General features: G+C 41.0%; 1 protein-coding gene across 1 annotated transcript; it reads right to left on the bottom strand.

Annotated features, from left to right (window-relative positions):
- Positions 1–5215: 5215 nt before the first annotated feature.
- On the bottom strand, positions 5216–7898 carry LOC147632933 (uncharacterized). Its single transcript, XM_086805926.1, has 4 exons — positions 7758–7898; positions 7587–7636; positions 6747–6962; positions 5216–6128 (listed from the first exon to the last, which is right to left on the bottom strand). The coding sequence occupies exons 2-4, from the start codon at positions 7629–7631 to the stop codon at positions 5481–5483; spliced, it is 909 nt and encodes a 302-aa protein (XP_086662052.1). The 5' UTR covers positions 7632–7636; positions 7758–7898; the 3' UTR covers positions 5216–5480.
- Between the last annotated feature and the right edge of the window lie 8574 nt (positions 7899–16472).

A 16472-nucleotide genomic window follows, 5' to 3' on the forward strand; every position in this document is an offset into this window, starting at 1 on the left:
TTGTTTGTGCATTAGACTCCTGTTGTTTGCTGACAACGATTTTCGTTTCCTAAAATGACATGCACCTCAGCCTATAAATGAAGACCTGTCTTTACCTCTACCTTTGTCCATGTAGAAGGCATGCTTCTTCGTATTTCCAAAAGACAATTCACTCCTGATATTCATCTTCTCATCAGTGTGATCAAAATAGTATAAGGTATTCAAAGTTTGGGAAGTTTTCTCAAGTTTGGATAAATGTTCAAAATCGATCATAGTTTTTGCCAAGTCCATTCAATATGACCAACATTAAGTCGTCCTCACATCAACTAGAGATCCAATAGAGGTGAGAGTATTTGCAAGGCCTTTCAGTTTCAATGAGTAATCACTAATATTCATCTTATTCCTTTGCATATTATGTCTCTTACTTGAATTGTATCTTTCTTGCCTTGGTACTTGTGCTATATAACTTAACCAAGGTATCCCATGCATCTTTGGGTGTTGTTGTATCCTTTATTTGACCGATCATAGCATCCAACACACTAACAGACAACCAGTACATCACTTTACTGATGTTCTTATGCCAAGCCTTATGGCCTACGCCTATTGAGGAGTGACATTTTCTTTCTCGAAAGTTCCTGCTCGTTCTCGTCACCTGAAAAACAAACTCCTAATATCCTTTTTTCACAAGGAAGTTTCTCATCCTAAACTTCCATGCTTGGAAGTTGTTCTTGTCCAGCTTCTTGCTCACAATATGGGATAGACCATTAGACATGATCACATGTAACAACTTACTAAATAATACCTGTAAAATCTACACTTGCAGTAAACCTGTAATCTCTAATGCAGACACCTCCTACAATACTATAAAGCCATGTATGTGAACCAGGCACATAAACATACACATCTATCACAACAACTTACAAATATCATATTCTCTGTCGAAACTATCTTGTAACCAAATTTCTGTTATCACTATGCACACTGAACCAGAAATTAGATATACACACTCGAAATCAACACTGAGCCAAAAATTGGATATACACACTAATCAACACCACAAAGTGCCAAGAGAAAACTTGCAGAGCCAAAACAAGGCCTGAAATGGCCTTCTTAGCGTCCCTCTTGTTCACTATGAAGGGTGGATAAAACTGTAACATAAGACGTCCCTCTTGTTCACTATGAAGGGTGGATAAAACTGTAACATAAGAAGAAAACCTTTGTTTCTCTAAAATAATCATTTACTCTTACGTGAGACAATTTATTATTTGTTCTCTTAGTTGGTAAAAACAACCAAAGCAACTTGAAATTTGATTACAAACTGTGGCCTTGGCCAACATTGCCCAATCAATTGTACTATCCGTCGAGCTCCCCGTCTTAAGAGTATACGCCCATTATGTGTGCTAAGATGAAATTAATCATTTTTTCAATTAGTTAATTAGAGGAGAATAACCTGATCAATGCAAAGCTTTTTCAATCACTACGGTTATGATGCGTGAAACAACCAAATTATTATTATTATTATTTTTTAAAATAACACAACAAAAAAAGGAGCTTGCGAATGAATAACAAGCTTTAGACGAGGAAGATTAAATCGGACTTGGCAACCGACTATTGGGGCTGTATGACATACATGGTCTTTGCTGCTAATAATAGCTTCTGTCAAGATTAAGTTTTGCGAGCTGTCAAAAGAATCTCTAGAAATTTGCTAGAGTCAAAGGATACACACATGTTATATGAGAGCCTCATGCGACTCTTCAAAGAAGAAGAAGAAGAAAAAGCAACATAGGAATGAATAAAAGCATGTGATTTGTGTGTGTGTGTGAGAGAGAGAGAGAGAGAGTTACTGAAGGGCATATGCCAGCTTTTTATAAGGATGGTGGGTCCATTTGTAGAAAGGGAAGCTTGACTAAGTCGCCTTGCGCCCTTCTAATTGATTGACCATTTTATTGATATTAATGGACTATTTTATTGAATTGTTCACCAAGCTACAATATTTTAGTTTTTATTACTAGCAAGATAGATATCCAAGTTGATAGGGAGCCAAAACTTGCCATCCCAAATGAGCTTAACAGCCCGTGCCATGAGATGATGGGTATTCTTATCATAACTTTCCATGGGAATCCTTGGAATTGATAAAGCCTACAAGTTGCTTCAGGATACTCCATGGTGTATCTTGGACCATCCTCTTCTCTACAGTAGCTTCACCACTGACTTGGGTGACATGAGGATGCGGTCATCATTAGGAAGGGGGGTATGTTAACCACTCCATTGATTAACATGGTTTTGCCCACTCGATCTACCTAAGGGACTTTGCTATCTTACCCACATGAGAACGGACACTTAACTGTTGTAAGACGACATTGGGAACATATAGAGTGATATTTATCAAATAGGGAAAGTCTACGGACTTAGTGTATATAGTTGCTTAAGATTAGTAATAGAAGTCGGACCATTTTTAAGTTTGGCCAACCTAGTGTGAAAACTAGTCGTATATAAGTCATTTTTAATAATAAGCAAGTCACAATCATTCATTCGCGCAATAGTTTTCTTGTGAGCTCTCTCTTGCTTGTTTGCATGCTACTGTGTTCTTACTTGCTTTTGTTTGGATAGGTGTGATTATAGGTTTTCCTCTTGCATTAGTTTCTTCTTTTCCCATCTTTTGTGAGAGAGAACCATCACGAAGGATCATCTCTTCTTGCCTCCATCTAGGCATTGAGATATCTTCCTTCACCCCTTTGGCAAGAAGCATTTTGGTGTGACAATGGAGTGAGGACACGATGACGGACGAGCTACTGTATCCACATAGGAAGTTGTATTTGCAAACTCGAAGGTAAGACCCAATGACACGTGCTTCGACAAGGCAAAGGTAAGATCTTGACTTGAACATCTATATATCTCTAAATCACTGTTCATGTGATTGGCTCTCCCTGCCTCTAGAGTGACCTCTTCCACTTGTTTGTGCATTAGATTCTTGCTGTTTGCTGGCCATGATTTCTATTTCCAAAACAGCCTATAGATAAGGATCTACCTCTACCTTTGTCCATGTAGAAGGCATGCTCTTGCATATTTCTAGAAGATGGTTTACTCACAATATTTATCTCTTCACTGATCAGAAGAGCTAAAAGGTCTTCAAAGCTTGAGAGGTTTTCTTAAATTTGGATAGATGTCTGAAATTAATCCAAGTCGTCTCATCAACTAGAGCTTCAATCACTATGCATCGAACCAAAAATTGGGTAATCAGCATGTTCACAAAATGCTAAGAGAAAACTTGCAGGGTCCAAAATGGCCTTGAATCCAAATTCTTCAAACACAATATAATGTCCCTCCCTCTTCTTCACCTCCCCAAAGGGTGGATAGAATTGTAACATAAGAAGAAAACCTTTGTTTCTCTAAAATAGTCATTTACTCTTCGATGAGGCTCAATTTATTATTTGTTCTCTTAGTTGGTGAAAACAACCAAAGCTTCTTGAAACTTGATTCCAAACTCTTGCCTTGGCCAACACTAGCCAATAGCATCAATTGTGCTATCGCTCCAACCACTCGTCTTAAGAGTATATGCCCATAATGTGTGCTAAGATGAAATTTATGATTTCTTTAATTAATAAGAGGGAGAAGTAAGAGAAAATAACCTTATCAATGCAAAGCTTTTTCAATCACTATGGTTATGATGCATGAAACAACGAAATATATATATATATATATATCTTTCAAAGCACAACAAAAAAGCAACTTACGAATGAATTAGAAATTTGCTAGTCCAAGGATACACATGTTATATGAGCCTAAAAGTGAAACGTTCAAAGAAAAAGAAAAAGCAATCATAGGAATGAATAAAAGCATGTGATTTTAAAGGTAGTTTTTGTGTGTGACTTAAGTCGCCCTTCTAATTGATTGACCATTTAGATATTAATGGACTATTTGATTGAATTGTTCACCAAGCTACAGTAATTTAGCTTTTTACTTAATGGGGAGCCCAAACTTGCCATCCCAAATGAGCTTAGAGCCCCGTGCCATGAGATGATGGGTATTCTTATCATAACCTTTCCATGGGAATCCTCAAAAAAGCTAGGAATTGGTACAACCGACAAGTTGCCTCAGTCCTCAGAGCGAGTAGTGGTCATATTCTTGGTCCTCATCTTCACCATCCAATATCTTGTTACAAGCTCTACATATACTGAAAAGAAAAGGAATGTTCAAATTTGGTATTTTATTTGATTCGGGCTATAAACAAGAGAGCAAGGGAATTTTTTTTTTGTTGGAGAAACCTCTCAAACTTTACCATTGTCTACGATCTTGCTGCCATGGGGAACGATACACGTCATACTACAATTGAGGATGGGATTTGTCCTCCTCCAACACAAAAGGAATATTCTAATCCTATACACATCACACATCACCAAGAAACAATGCATGCACATCCAACCCAAACCATACGAGTGGCACTTCATTTCACGCTGGAAGGAGATGGACAGATGCCCCAAGCACTTGCCATATTGCTTCTCTCCATTTCCTTAATGCTACTAATATTATATATTATAGATCATATACTGGTTGTTGTCTATCAGTTCACTTGGTCAAAATCTGTAACCAAAGAACATAAGATCCCTACTTCAGGGAACATTTTTTCTTTTTTGTTTTTCGAGCTGGGGTCAGAGACGAGCAAGTTCGTTTGGAGGCTCGAACAGAGAAACACTTTTGTGATTGGCTTCGTCACCAGAAAACCGAGTGTGCCATATGAATCCAAGTTTTCAACCTCAAAGCATATAGACAAAAACCTAAATGCTCCAGTTTAGAGTTCTAAAGTTTGTGGATTGCCTTTACAGACATCATCAATGCCCATCGGCCAGGCAGGGGTTGGCCAAGCAGGAGTCTGCAACCATGAGGGAGGGACAGGTGAGATCTCCCCTTCACCTCTTTCAGAGGCCAGGGACATGTGTCTATAAAGCCACTTGCACAAAATTAAGTAAATATTATATAACCTTCTAACAAAAAAAGGTCAGCTACCATCCACAGCTTATCCCTACCAGATTTCACTTCAAGAACTCTATCAAAGCTCTCAATCTGTTTCAAACCTCAAGGCAGTATATTCAACACAGGAAAGTGGAAAACCTTTCTCATATAAAAACAATTACACAGTGCAACTTCCAAAAGTTTCATGCCTGACCTGTCAATGGAAGGCATGCACGTTGGTGGCTGTGGCAGAATAATCAAAAAAAGGATGCCATGCTGGCGGATGTTCATCAACAACAAATACCCTGAATTATTCTTTTTTTAAAAGGTTTGGAGTTCAATGATACTCCATTTTATGCAAAGCCACAATGCATTCTAAATGTAGCGATATGATACATAAAGAGTTGGGCGGCATGATTCAGCTGTCTACACATGAATGGAGTTTTGGCAAGCCAGAGGAACTGTTCTCATAATACAAGCCAGCATCAAGACTGATGCTATACATGACCTCTGTGCAATTGCCAAAAAAAGAAGAAGAAAACATTGCTTTACTATCTTTTGAGCTTCGACCCAGAACTTGAAGGCCTTGCAGTCTTCTTCGGTAAGGAGGAAGCAGCAGTCATGCCCAAAAGCCAGCTGGAATCGATCATCTCGAGAACGTCTGGCAAGTAATCCTCTTCTTCAATTGAGCCAACCTCTGCTGTTTTCTCTGCCCTTACACCCACACCATGATCCACATCATCCACATCCTTCCCTGCCCTCACACCCACACCCACATCCACATAATCCATGTCCACATCCTTCCCTGCAAGATGCACAGCATCCATGTAGCTTGAAGCCTTCAAGCCGGTGGTCGGGCATTCATCCTCCACCTGTTGTTTTTGCACCATGCAGTTATAGTTTGTCACTTCCATGTCCTCCTCTCTCCTTTCACCCTGCTTCACTAGCCAGTCGGAAATCGCCCTTGCCAGCGGTGCTGACATTGCACAAAACAGAGGTGTGGCAAGATTGACCAGAGGGAGCTTGTTGGCTAAATGGACAGCCTTTTGTACGCCTTCTTTTACCATTGCCTCGTGTTTTAACCACAAGTCAGCAGAAGTTCCAATTAACCCTCGTTTGAATAGAAGAGTAGAAACCACTTTGAATCGTGCAGCTGTACAGAGGACGCATCCTTCAACAAAGGTACCCATGGCATATATCTGAGATCAAGGTAACAGCAATGAGAGGGCTCAATAGAGGGTACAAGTCGCTACAAATTATTGTATTTTGATCGTGTTCACCAGGGCACAGCAATATTTTTAATGACCTCCAGTTGAGAATAATAACTCATCTAAGCAAAGGGTAATCAATCAAATCCTCTTAAACATGTTTGCTATTGTGATAACTTATCATGTGCTTAGAATGAAGGGCATGTATAATAGAAACCCTCAATCATGCTATCAACAAAGGCCCAGGAAACAACCCTTGATCATGGCTTCATTGGAGGTCTCATAAATGCAAAAGCTTTCGAATATGTCATCAAGTAAAGGTTTCTTAGCATAAAAACCCACAACCATGTCATGTCATCATAACATAAGACTAGGACTCACGTCATGATGAAGGGTGAGAACATGAAAATCCTCAATCATGATGAAGGCTTAATAACACGATAAAGGGCATTCACGCTATGGTAGCATGATTAGCTCTGACAACATGGTTTAGAGCTTTCATGCTATGATAACATGATAAAGGATTTTCAGGCTATGATCACAGGATTAAGAAGTTTCACATGTGATTAATTTTAAACCCAAATGTATGTTGAGTGAATTTAGCCGTACCTTATCATCAATAGCAGCAAGGATGTTCAAGCCATGGCATTCCAAGGCTTCTACTAGAGGATCTGTCCATGGATCCACCATGCCTTCCACACACTTGATGGTTGTTCCAATGGGGAATGGCAGGTGGGTGATTTTCTCAAACAACGCATGTGTGAAAGATATGAGATAAGATGCAGAGTCATGGAGAAGCCTTGTGGGTGCTTCCTCTAAACAAGCCTGCAAAGAGTGTACACACACACATGCACACATGCAAAGACCAATTAAGCCCTGCAAAATAAGGATGATTTAAGCATATCTAGAGCCAACAGAAATTGATTTTGAAAAACACAAAAATCCAGTCATGGAGAAGCCTTGTGGGTGCTTCCTCTAAACAAGCCTGCAAAGAGTGTACACACACACACACACACACATGCACACATACAAGACCAATTAAGCCCTGCAAAATAGGATGATTTAAGCATATCTAGAGCCAACAGAAATTGATTTTGAAAAACACAAAAATCCAGTCAATCTCTACAAAATGAGAATGATTATCAAAAAACAAAAATCCCACAAAAAAAGAAACCCAATTAAGCATTTTTTTTAAAATTCACTCAGAAGGGGGGGGAAAAAAAACCGCACAAACCCACAAAGGAAGCGTTAAGCGCAGGTAATTGTTCAAAAGAAATTAATCAGAAAGAATGCCCAATTGAGCCCGCATAATCTAAGAGTGTGTACAAATTTCTGTTTTCAAAAGAAATAAATATGGGCGGTGCTAGCAAAGAAATTAAACATAACTTAAACAAACAGAGTGCATGATTTCTACAAAACAGGAACATTAATGTAGATCTTTCAACTTACTCTTCCGTGATGATGAGAGGCCTTTTCCGCAGGCGACGAACTCATGCCTTCTACTACAGATAGGAATTGAAAATCAATTTAAGAAATTCTTCAACTTCCCAGAAAACCAATCTGATTATAGACACCCAAAAAAAACATCCAAAGAGTGCAAATAAATCGAGGAGTGCATACCTTCCGCCTTACTAAAAATCAGAGAATAAAGGTTTTGTATTGAGCTAAGGTTTGTATCGTGGTTGTTATTCTTTCTTGAAGAGCTAAGGCTTTGGGACCACCGTGGCTCATTTAAAAAGAGTACTAAGGTTTTGTATTGTAGTAGATATTCTTTCTTGAAGAGCTAAGGCTCTGGGGCCACCCCTTTGGTAAGTGGGAGTATGATTACCCCATGGCTCTAATCTTGATTGTCTATTTGTGATTCCTTTTAATGGCATGCATGATCAATCTGATCTGTGAGCCACCTTCAAGGCTTCAAGTCTCAAATTGCGTAGCGACACGTAGCAGCATGCAAAAGAAAAGGGGAAACATGCTTTTCACAATGAAAGTGAACTTAGCTTATAAAACTAAACTTCTCAATAGATAATGGCTTGATGTAACAACTTCAGAGTAATAAAATAATTCAAGTGTAGGTAAGTATTTCAAGGCCAAACAAGGAGTACCAATGTGTCCAAAAAGCTCTTTTTCCCTAACACCATGCCAGACTTTTGGTATTAAGAATGGGTGAGGTTTCACCCTGGGTAATGACATGTCTAGCAAAAATAGTGCCCGCTTTTCATCTTTGCTTTATTTCTCGATGGTCATCCAAAATAATGCATGACGACCGTCAAAAGAAAAGTGGATTATGCTTCCTAAGGATTCAAGACGTGTACCAGTCATACTTTCAAGATGTGTACCACCATGGTTACATATGCGAAAACTTTCAATTAGCAATTTCTTGCAATAAGTGTCCTTTTTGGTTCTCTTTCTTTTAAGTTTTAAGTATTTTTAAATGATAATAGAACCTCTTTTGTTCTCCATCAATCATCTTATTCATTATAAGTAGAAGTGCTTTAGATCTGCACATGGGTGAACTTGTCAAATGGCCAAGTTGTCTTTGTTTCTTACTTCAAAATGTTATTCATGAATGAAGTATTCAAAGTGTTGTCTCTTCCATTTGTTTCTTTTATTTAAAGACTAACATTGTTTTATTTTTTAGATACCATAGATAGGAAAATGAGACCAACAAGATTTGTAATTTGTCTTACAATGATAGAATATGAGGAGTTTGCTCTCAATGGTGCCATTTGCTAAGGCAAACAACCTTCTGTTTTTGTTGAACCATATATTCTTAATTCAAGAGGAATAATTTGGAGACTAGGAAATAATTTTATTCTTATGGGTTACATGTCTACCAATGTTGAATCATATATTCATAATTCAAGAGAAATAATTAGAGATTAGGAAACAATTTTATTATGGGTTACATGTCTATAGGTGTTTTTTAATTTGTATAATTTAGGAAAAAAATACTATCAATTTTTTTTAGAGAGAATATTCTAGGGAATTTCAATTAAGATTACCATTCCTATCACATATGATGATTGCGTAAAAAGTGATATAAATAGAGGGGCTATGGCCAAAAATATAGCCTAAAAGTGATTGCATAAAATTGATAAATAGACGGGCTAAAAGTGATTGCATAAAAGTGATAAATAGACGGGCTAAAAGTGATTGCATAAAAGTGATAAATAGACGGGATAGGACCAAAAACATGGCCTTACAAAGGGAATATACATATTTTCTATTTATATAAAAAGTGAAAATGAGCCTTGAAGGAGAGGAGATTTGAAGGAGAGGAGATTTGTATATGCAAAGGGGCCTACATAGAGGAGAGGGGCACAATCTTTGGCTACAAATTTCAAGAAGGGTCCTTTCAAAAAAACACTTAGATCTACCTTCACACAAAGGACCTCATCATCTCGAACGAAATAAGTAATACAACTAAGCAAGAGTTCTCAAATTCAACATCTCAAAAAGCAAAATAAGCAATAGAACTAATCATTGAAAGGAATAGTTCTCAAACTCAGGTTCTTATTGAATAAACCCTTATTAAAGTTCAACATGTTTTTAAAGTAAAAATATATATTTTTAGCTCGTTAAAACCTCCCCTTGAGTTGAGTGAATGAACCGCATCATGCCATTCACTATCACTTTGAGCCAATTAAATTGTTGCTATCCTTTGTAACCATGTTATATGTATCCCCTTCTCTCTATCATGAAATAATCCAGTTTCTTACCCCCCAACAAGATGGTGGGATTCAAACACCTGAGCTCTGCTATGCAGAATGGCTATAAAGAGAATTTACAGAACTACCATGGGAGGAATTGCAAGTCAATTTGCATGCAAAGAGGCGGTTAGCCAAGTTGCCAAAATCAAACAAAATAAATCTGTCATCTGGCAAGAAAGTGAAGTACTTGTCTAACAAATGTAGCAAAAGTGTTCAAGCTCCCCAAGGAGGGTGAAATTGAAATAAGGCGCAGTAGACGAGGATGATCTCATCTAGTAGTTCGAGAAGAAACTCGAAGGAAGGGCCAAAGAGCATAAAATCACAGGTAACCCAGATGAGGATAGGAAAAAGCAAATGAGGTTCATGGTGGAGATGATAAACCTTGTCCACAAACCATACTGCATGTCCAAGAAGAATTGTGGGTTAGTGAAGGGCAACAGAAGTGTTAAGGAAACCCTACCCTAATGTGTCATGGGAAGTTGCCTATCCGTTGAGCTCAAGCTAGGCTCAAGAGTTTCACCGTAGTAGCCGCTTGTCATCGTCGTCCTTCCGCACTCGTTGTTGTCACCCTGAGGTGGTTGCTCTAATCCAACAGGTGATGCAACCTCTCTCGCGAAGATCGTGTGGGATCTTCGTGGAAGACAATCGCGTTGGTAGCCTAATCACTCAAGCAAGAGGGAAGCAAGAGAGAACAAGTGATTAGCACTAATCACTCCCAAACCCTAACCCTAAGCACACCGCATATGCTAGATTAGAGGTGCAAGAGAGAGGGAGAGAGAGAGAACACTCCACTTCTATTGCACAAATGGGAGAATGAGTTACAAACAAGAGAAATTGGCTTTTATAGTTCCAAGCCTTTTCCCACTAGGCCACTCGGGAGTAAGTGACCCGGGGCACCCAAAACATAGTTATAAGGCTTTTCTCAATGGTTTGGCCAACTGACCAAGATCCTCTTATCTATCCTTTGAAGCTCAATACTGGTGATTAAGTATCCATCTAGTATGATGGGCTCTTATGTGCCCAATAGTACTCTTTATTTTGTTTTTGGTGTTTTTTCTTTTTTGTCACCTTTGCACGAGACATCCGTAGAGGAGTCAGAGTACTGGAATGATTAGACTAGCATGGAATAATTAATGAGTAGTATCCAAGTGGTAGGTGGTATTATTCAGGAGGGGTTAGTAAAACAATGGTGTTAGTAAGCAAGTGGCAAGGGGGGAATTCTGGAGGGACAAGGAGGCAATACGCATTGAAATTGCTTGCACTTCGAGATGCTATACGGCGATGGTGCGATGTTCATGAAGCTCTAGCATCTTTGTCAAGACACCGTGATGGGTATCTTGGCTCCTGTGGATGTTGAGTTATCAGGTTGAGGTGTTCTCTCTTTTTCTTTTTGGGTTGTCTTTTTCTGTCATTAGAGCTTTGAGATCTTGTGTTGATGGGAGTGGTAGTTGATGGCGAGGATCCATAGGTGTCGAGCCGAAGAAGAAGCTATGGGTAGGATGGATTAGGCATGAAGCACAATTATTCAGGTGAAGCGGGGGTGATAATCTAGGTGATGAGTCATACCATTGACCAGGCTTGTGCGCCACCATGGTCCCCGCATCCAGAGATGTACCTGGATGGCTGTCGATGATGAAGCTATGTGCAATGTGTGTGCATAGGTGAGAATTGCAAGTTTTATGCATGGGCGAGGGCAAAAGGTGTGCCCATGGTCCTATTCACCTATATATTCCTAATCACCTAGAGACATTTTTTTAAACATGTGTTTATTTGTGAGCACCCCTAAAGAGGGTTTTGTACTGACTAGCCCATTTGGCTAGATTTGTGAGTTGACCTTTGAATGTATCTTTGATTGGTTGGATAAGCTTTGTCATTTGTAACATTGCCCCTTGGTTTGGTGACGACGTCGAGGGGCGGGGTGGAGCATCAGGTACGAGGCTCCGTGGGTTGAAAGGGTTGGGCGAATTGAGCTTTTGAGTGCCTAGGTGTTGTGTATGGGCAAGTCCGTAGGATTTATTTAATGAAGCTTTCCCGTTGGTTGCCAAACCATCTTTGTTGATTGTACTTATGCAAGATGGCAAGACATGCTTTCTTTGCATATTTCTACCAAAGGGAAAAACTATCTAGACCCTAAGGGAGGTTGTTTCAGCTTGTGGAGCTACACTTAAACTCAGGGTGTTAAGTGAGGCAATGGCTTAGTAGGGTTCATGAAGGGTCTGGCTATTTGGGAGCACAAATTGCATGCCGAGTTTGCGATCTGGAAGGGTGTCAAGTGTAGCAAGGATTTTCAGCCAGTCATGGTTGACTTTGTCTCTATTGATAGAAGTGACCATGCTTGACGACAAGCATCGTAAACAAAGAGATCGTTGCTCCTAGCGGTGGTCATAGAGTCTTTGGCAAAGGGAACTTTGGCCATGGGATGTGAGTTCTAGGTAAATAAATTGACTTTGAGCGTTTGAGACCCTTTGCGGAGGTAGACATGATGCGTGTCCCGGTCATGGATCAGTTATGTTTATTGCATGAAGAGTCTACCCAAGATGCTATCATATGTAGCATTACGAAAGTCCATGACTACAAGTGTGAGGTGGAATGTCACGTCACAAACTTTTGCCTTGAGGTCATGCACTAGGCCTACGGGTTTGCAGATTTTTCATCCGCAAGCTTGATCACCAATGTGGTGGGATCAAGGCCCTAGTTTTCCCGGTATGTTCTTGTGAGGATGCTTACGCCAGCACCTCCATCCAGGATGCCTTTGACCACATGTCCATTATAGGAAATGGGCAAGGCTGCATTAGTGTCATCACCTTCAAACTAGTGGCCCATTGCATTTACACGAATTGTTAGTGCGCCTTTGGGTTGTGGGTTGTGGTGATGTAGTATTTCATGATGATGGGGCTCATATTCATTCGAGGAATCTGAGTTAGCTCCCTCCTCAACTGAAGCTTGTAGTTTTTGTTCCATCCAATCCCTTAGGTCATTCTATAAATTTGGACTACCTTTTAACAAGGTGCCAATGGGCATTTGTATTTGGAAGGAAAGGAAGGTTGAGAGGCCAGCTAGGTCGCATTGATGAGGAGGAGCTTCTTGAGGTGCGGGGCCTTGATCATAAGGTGGACCAGCAAGAATAGTATATGGAAGTTCAATTTGGTGTTTATTTGACAGGGGTGGAGGTCGAAATTTGGGTGTTGTAGGAGGGTAAAAAACCTCCACAAATCTTGTGTGGGCACCACATGAGTCTCTGTCGGACTCTGTGTCATCGAGTTTTTCGATGTGAACATGGGATTTGGGTTTTGCCATTTGTGGAATAGGCACTTGAGGATTAGGAGGCGCATGTGGGGCAAAATCTTCGTTTGTCAACATCAGGTTGGCAAATGGGTCTTCCTCGACCTTGAGCGTAAGTGAGGGCTCTTGCCTTATCTGGTGCAAAAGTTCAGGTTCTATGGGGGACGACGCGCACTAAGGTGCTGGTTACAAAAACAAGCGGTAGTTCTAGTTAAGCCTGGTATTACTCTATCAATGCTTGGGCCTCCTGAAGGCGTTGCTTCTTGAGGATGGCATTTAGATATGTGGCCAGCCGTTTTTGTCGTTTAGTGAGTTTTTGGGGGGCTGCATGGGGGAGTGGCATTTCGGCACGATCATTGCTCTCGAAGGAGGAGGATGGGCCATTTGTTGAGCCAGTGTGTAGATGCTAACCCAATCTTCTCCGTGGTGGCCAGTGTGCAGATGCTAACCCAATCTTCTCCGTGTGGTGGCCAATGTGCTTAGAGTGTTGTTTCTTTTGGGATGTGGCCTTCTTTAGCTTGTCCTGCAACCGTGTGACGGCATTCAATGGGACAATGGATATCTTCCCATGTTGAATGCTCAACATGGGATGTGGTCTTCTTTAGCTTGGCCTGTAATCGCGTGACGACATTCAATAGGACAGTGAATATCTTCCCATGTTGAATGCTCAATACGTTGAGGGATGGCATCCCTTCGCCTGTGGAGTGAGAAACTGATTGCAAAGGGAAACCTTATAGTAATGGTCAATTCCACAACCATGACATTGTGGTGTCACTAGCAGATGTTTCTTTTGAGGGAATTTAGCCACTGTATGGAGTCCCTGCTGGCGGCAGAGGAAACACAGAAGAGGTGGTTTCCCTGTGGGTGCACCTATAGTGTGCACAATTGGTTTAGGGTCCATGTGAGGCACCAGCAAAGGGAGATGAGGTGTCATGCAATGGACCTATTTGACTCTTTCCATGAGGGTTTGCCTGGAGAGGCAATGGTTGGAATGGAAGATTGGTATTGGAGAAGGTCGTGGTGGTAGCACTTTGTGTGAGTAGTTAGTTTGGGGTGGTGCCACCAGTAAGGCTTGGGGCTCAAGAGGAGGGGAAGGTAATGTTACAAATGAGCTTTGGGTTTTCATTGGCACGGTGGCCAATTGCATGGAATAGCTTTCTCGCATGTTGTCCATCTAGAAAGATCGCCCATTTGTAGGCCTGATCAACAAAGGTGGAGGGGTCCTTGACCAACATGTGGTCATGAAGCCTTGGATTGTGCAAGCCCAAGAGGAAACGGTCCATTAAGTGTTTGCCACTCATTTTTTCCCTCTCTTCACAGCGCAAATCAAGGTACGTGATGTGTATGATGTGATGTGTACGATGTAGTCGCGTAAGGTTTCCTTTGGTTTTTGTTCCAATTGGAACAGTTGGATGATGGGGCTCCATTTGGGCCCATAGGGTGCAAAGTCAAGAATGAAGGCCTCTCTCACTGCTTAGAAAGCACCTTTGTGCCGAGGGTCCAAAGATTGGAACCATGGCACTGCCTTGCCTTCAAGGCCGAGTCCAAGGAGATGGACTTTGGTTGCATCATCTCGAAATTTCAAATACCTGTGGACAAACTTGGTTAAAGACCTCTATGTGGAATACAGGGTCTCCAACTCCATGGAATTTTGGCAGAAGTTTGGAAATTTTTGCCCACATAGGTTTTGTATGTGATTTTTGTGGGTGCAAGTGTTGTGACACTCCCCTTCCTAGAGCTTGTGCTAAGCTTGGAATGTCAAGTTGTGGTGCAAGGGCGGGGGGTGGGAATAGATCTGTGGATAGAGAAGAAGGTACATGAGTGTTCTCCGGATGTCTATCCACATTGGGGTGCATGTATGGAGGGCCCCCACTAGATGAGGGCTCTTCAAAAATCGTTTCACCCTCACGACCAAACATGTGGCGTGTGGCGACCACATGTGAATGTGTAATTGGGGCCGAGGTGCCGCTGAATGGAATGTAGACATTGGGGGCATGTAAATGTGACCGAAACGTATCCATGGTAGGCGGGGAAGCTTAGAAAAGCTTCAACGATGCGCGCATGATCCCGAAATAGAAGTTTTTACTCTCTTTTGCCTCGCTGCGTGAACGCACCCTTAAGGTAAAAAATGGTCTTTTGAGGCATTTTATGTGTGTAAAAATGACCCTCGTAAGTCGGGAAGGTAGACCATAAGCACCTCTAAAGATTTGGAAATTTAAAAAATAAAAAACAACATTTGGATTTTTTTGGGGGGAAGGTACATCCATATGTTTAGGTTGGTATGGCTGTGGTAAATGTTTTTTAAATTTTTTGGGAGGGTATGTCCGTACGCTTAGGTTGGTACACATGTGGACTAAGGTTGGTACGGTCGTGGTTAAGGAAGGTACGGTCGTGGATTTTTTTAATTAAAAAAGTTCTTTTTTATTTGGGATAGTATGTCCATATGCTTAGGTTGGTATGGCAGTACGCTTAGGTTGGTACGATTGTGGTGAAGCAAGATATGACCATGGTAAATTTTATTTATTTTTTTAAATTTTTAATTTTTTTAAAGACGATACGTCCATACGCTTAGGTTGGTATGGTCGTACGCTTAGGTTAGTACACCCGTGGGGCTAAGGTTGGTGTGACCGTGGCTAAGGTTGGTACGACCGTTGGCTGAGGTTGGTACGGCCGTGGGGCAAAAAAAAAAGTTTCTTTTTCGGGTTGATACGACCGTACGCTTAGAAGCATATGCTCGTGATCTTAGGTGTGAACGGCCGTGGAAAGTTTGAAATTTGAATTTCAAATTTGGAGGGAAGCGAGTGGGAGACAACTAAGATCCCCTCTAAACACAAATCTATGCATGAATCACAACAAAAATATCAAAAACAACCATACAAAACATCAAAATACATCAAAAAATCAAAATATCGCATGCCAAAGAGCTTACCTGGCACACCGACGAGCTATGGAGACTCTGTTGGATTCAAATCAAAGATGGCTTTGACAAGTAGTGGATTGGCGCTCCCCAGCAGTGGCGCCAAAGATGTTAAGGAAACCCAACCCTAACTTGTGGGAATTTGCCTATCCGCCGAGCTTAAGCTAGGCTCAAGAGCTCCACCATAGCCGCTCGTCACATCGCCGTCCTCCTCCACTCGTTTGTCACCCCGAGGCGGTTGATCTAATCCAACGGGTGATGCAACCTCTCTCGCCAAGGATTGTGTGGCATCTCTATGGAAGATGATCCATTGGTAGCCTAATCACTCAAGCAAGAGGGAGAGAGGAAACAAGAGAGACCAAGTGATTAACACTAATCACTCCCAAACCCTAACCCTAAACACACCACACATGCTAGATTAGAGTT

Source organism: Cibotium barometz, chromosome 12 (assembly GCF_041138505.1).
Source record: "Cibotium barometz isolate CiBa-2024 chromosome 12, ASM4113850v1, whole genome shotgun sequence".
Classification (NCBI taxonomy): domain Eukaryota; kingdom Viridiplantae; phylum Streptophyta; class Polypodiopsida; order Cyatheales; family Cibotiaceae; genus Cibotium; species Cibotium barometz.

Bases quoted from the DNA above. Each gene is read 5' to 3' on its own strand.
- LOC147632933 (XM_086805926.1), bottom strand. From the start codon at position 7,631: ATGAGTTCGTCGCCTGCGGAAAAGGCCTCTCATCATCACGGAAGA. The intron at 6,963-7,586 runs GTAAGTTGAAAG...CACTCTTTGCAG, and splicing joins CCTCTCATCATCACGGAAGA to GCTTGTTTAGAGGAAGCACC. The intron at 6,129-6,746 runs GTACGGCTAAAT...CCTTGATCTCAG, and splicing joins TTGCTGCTATTGATGATAAG to ATATATGCCATGGGTACCTT.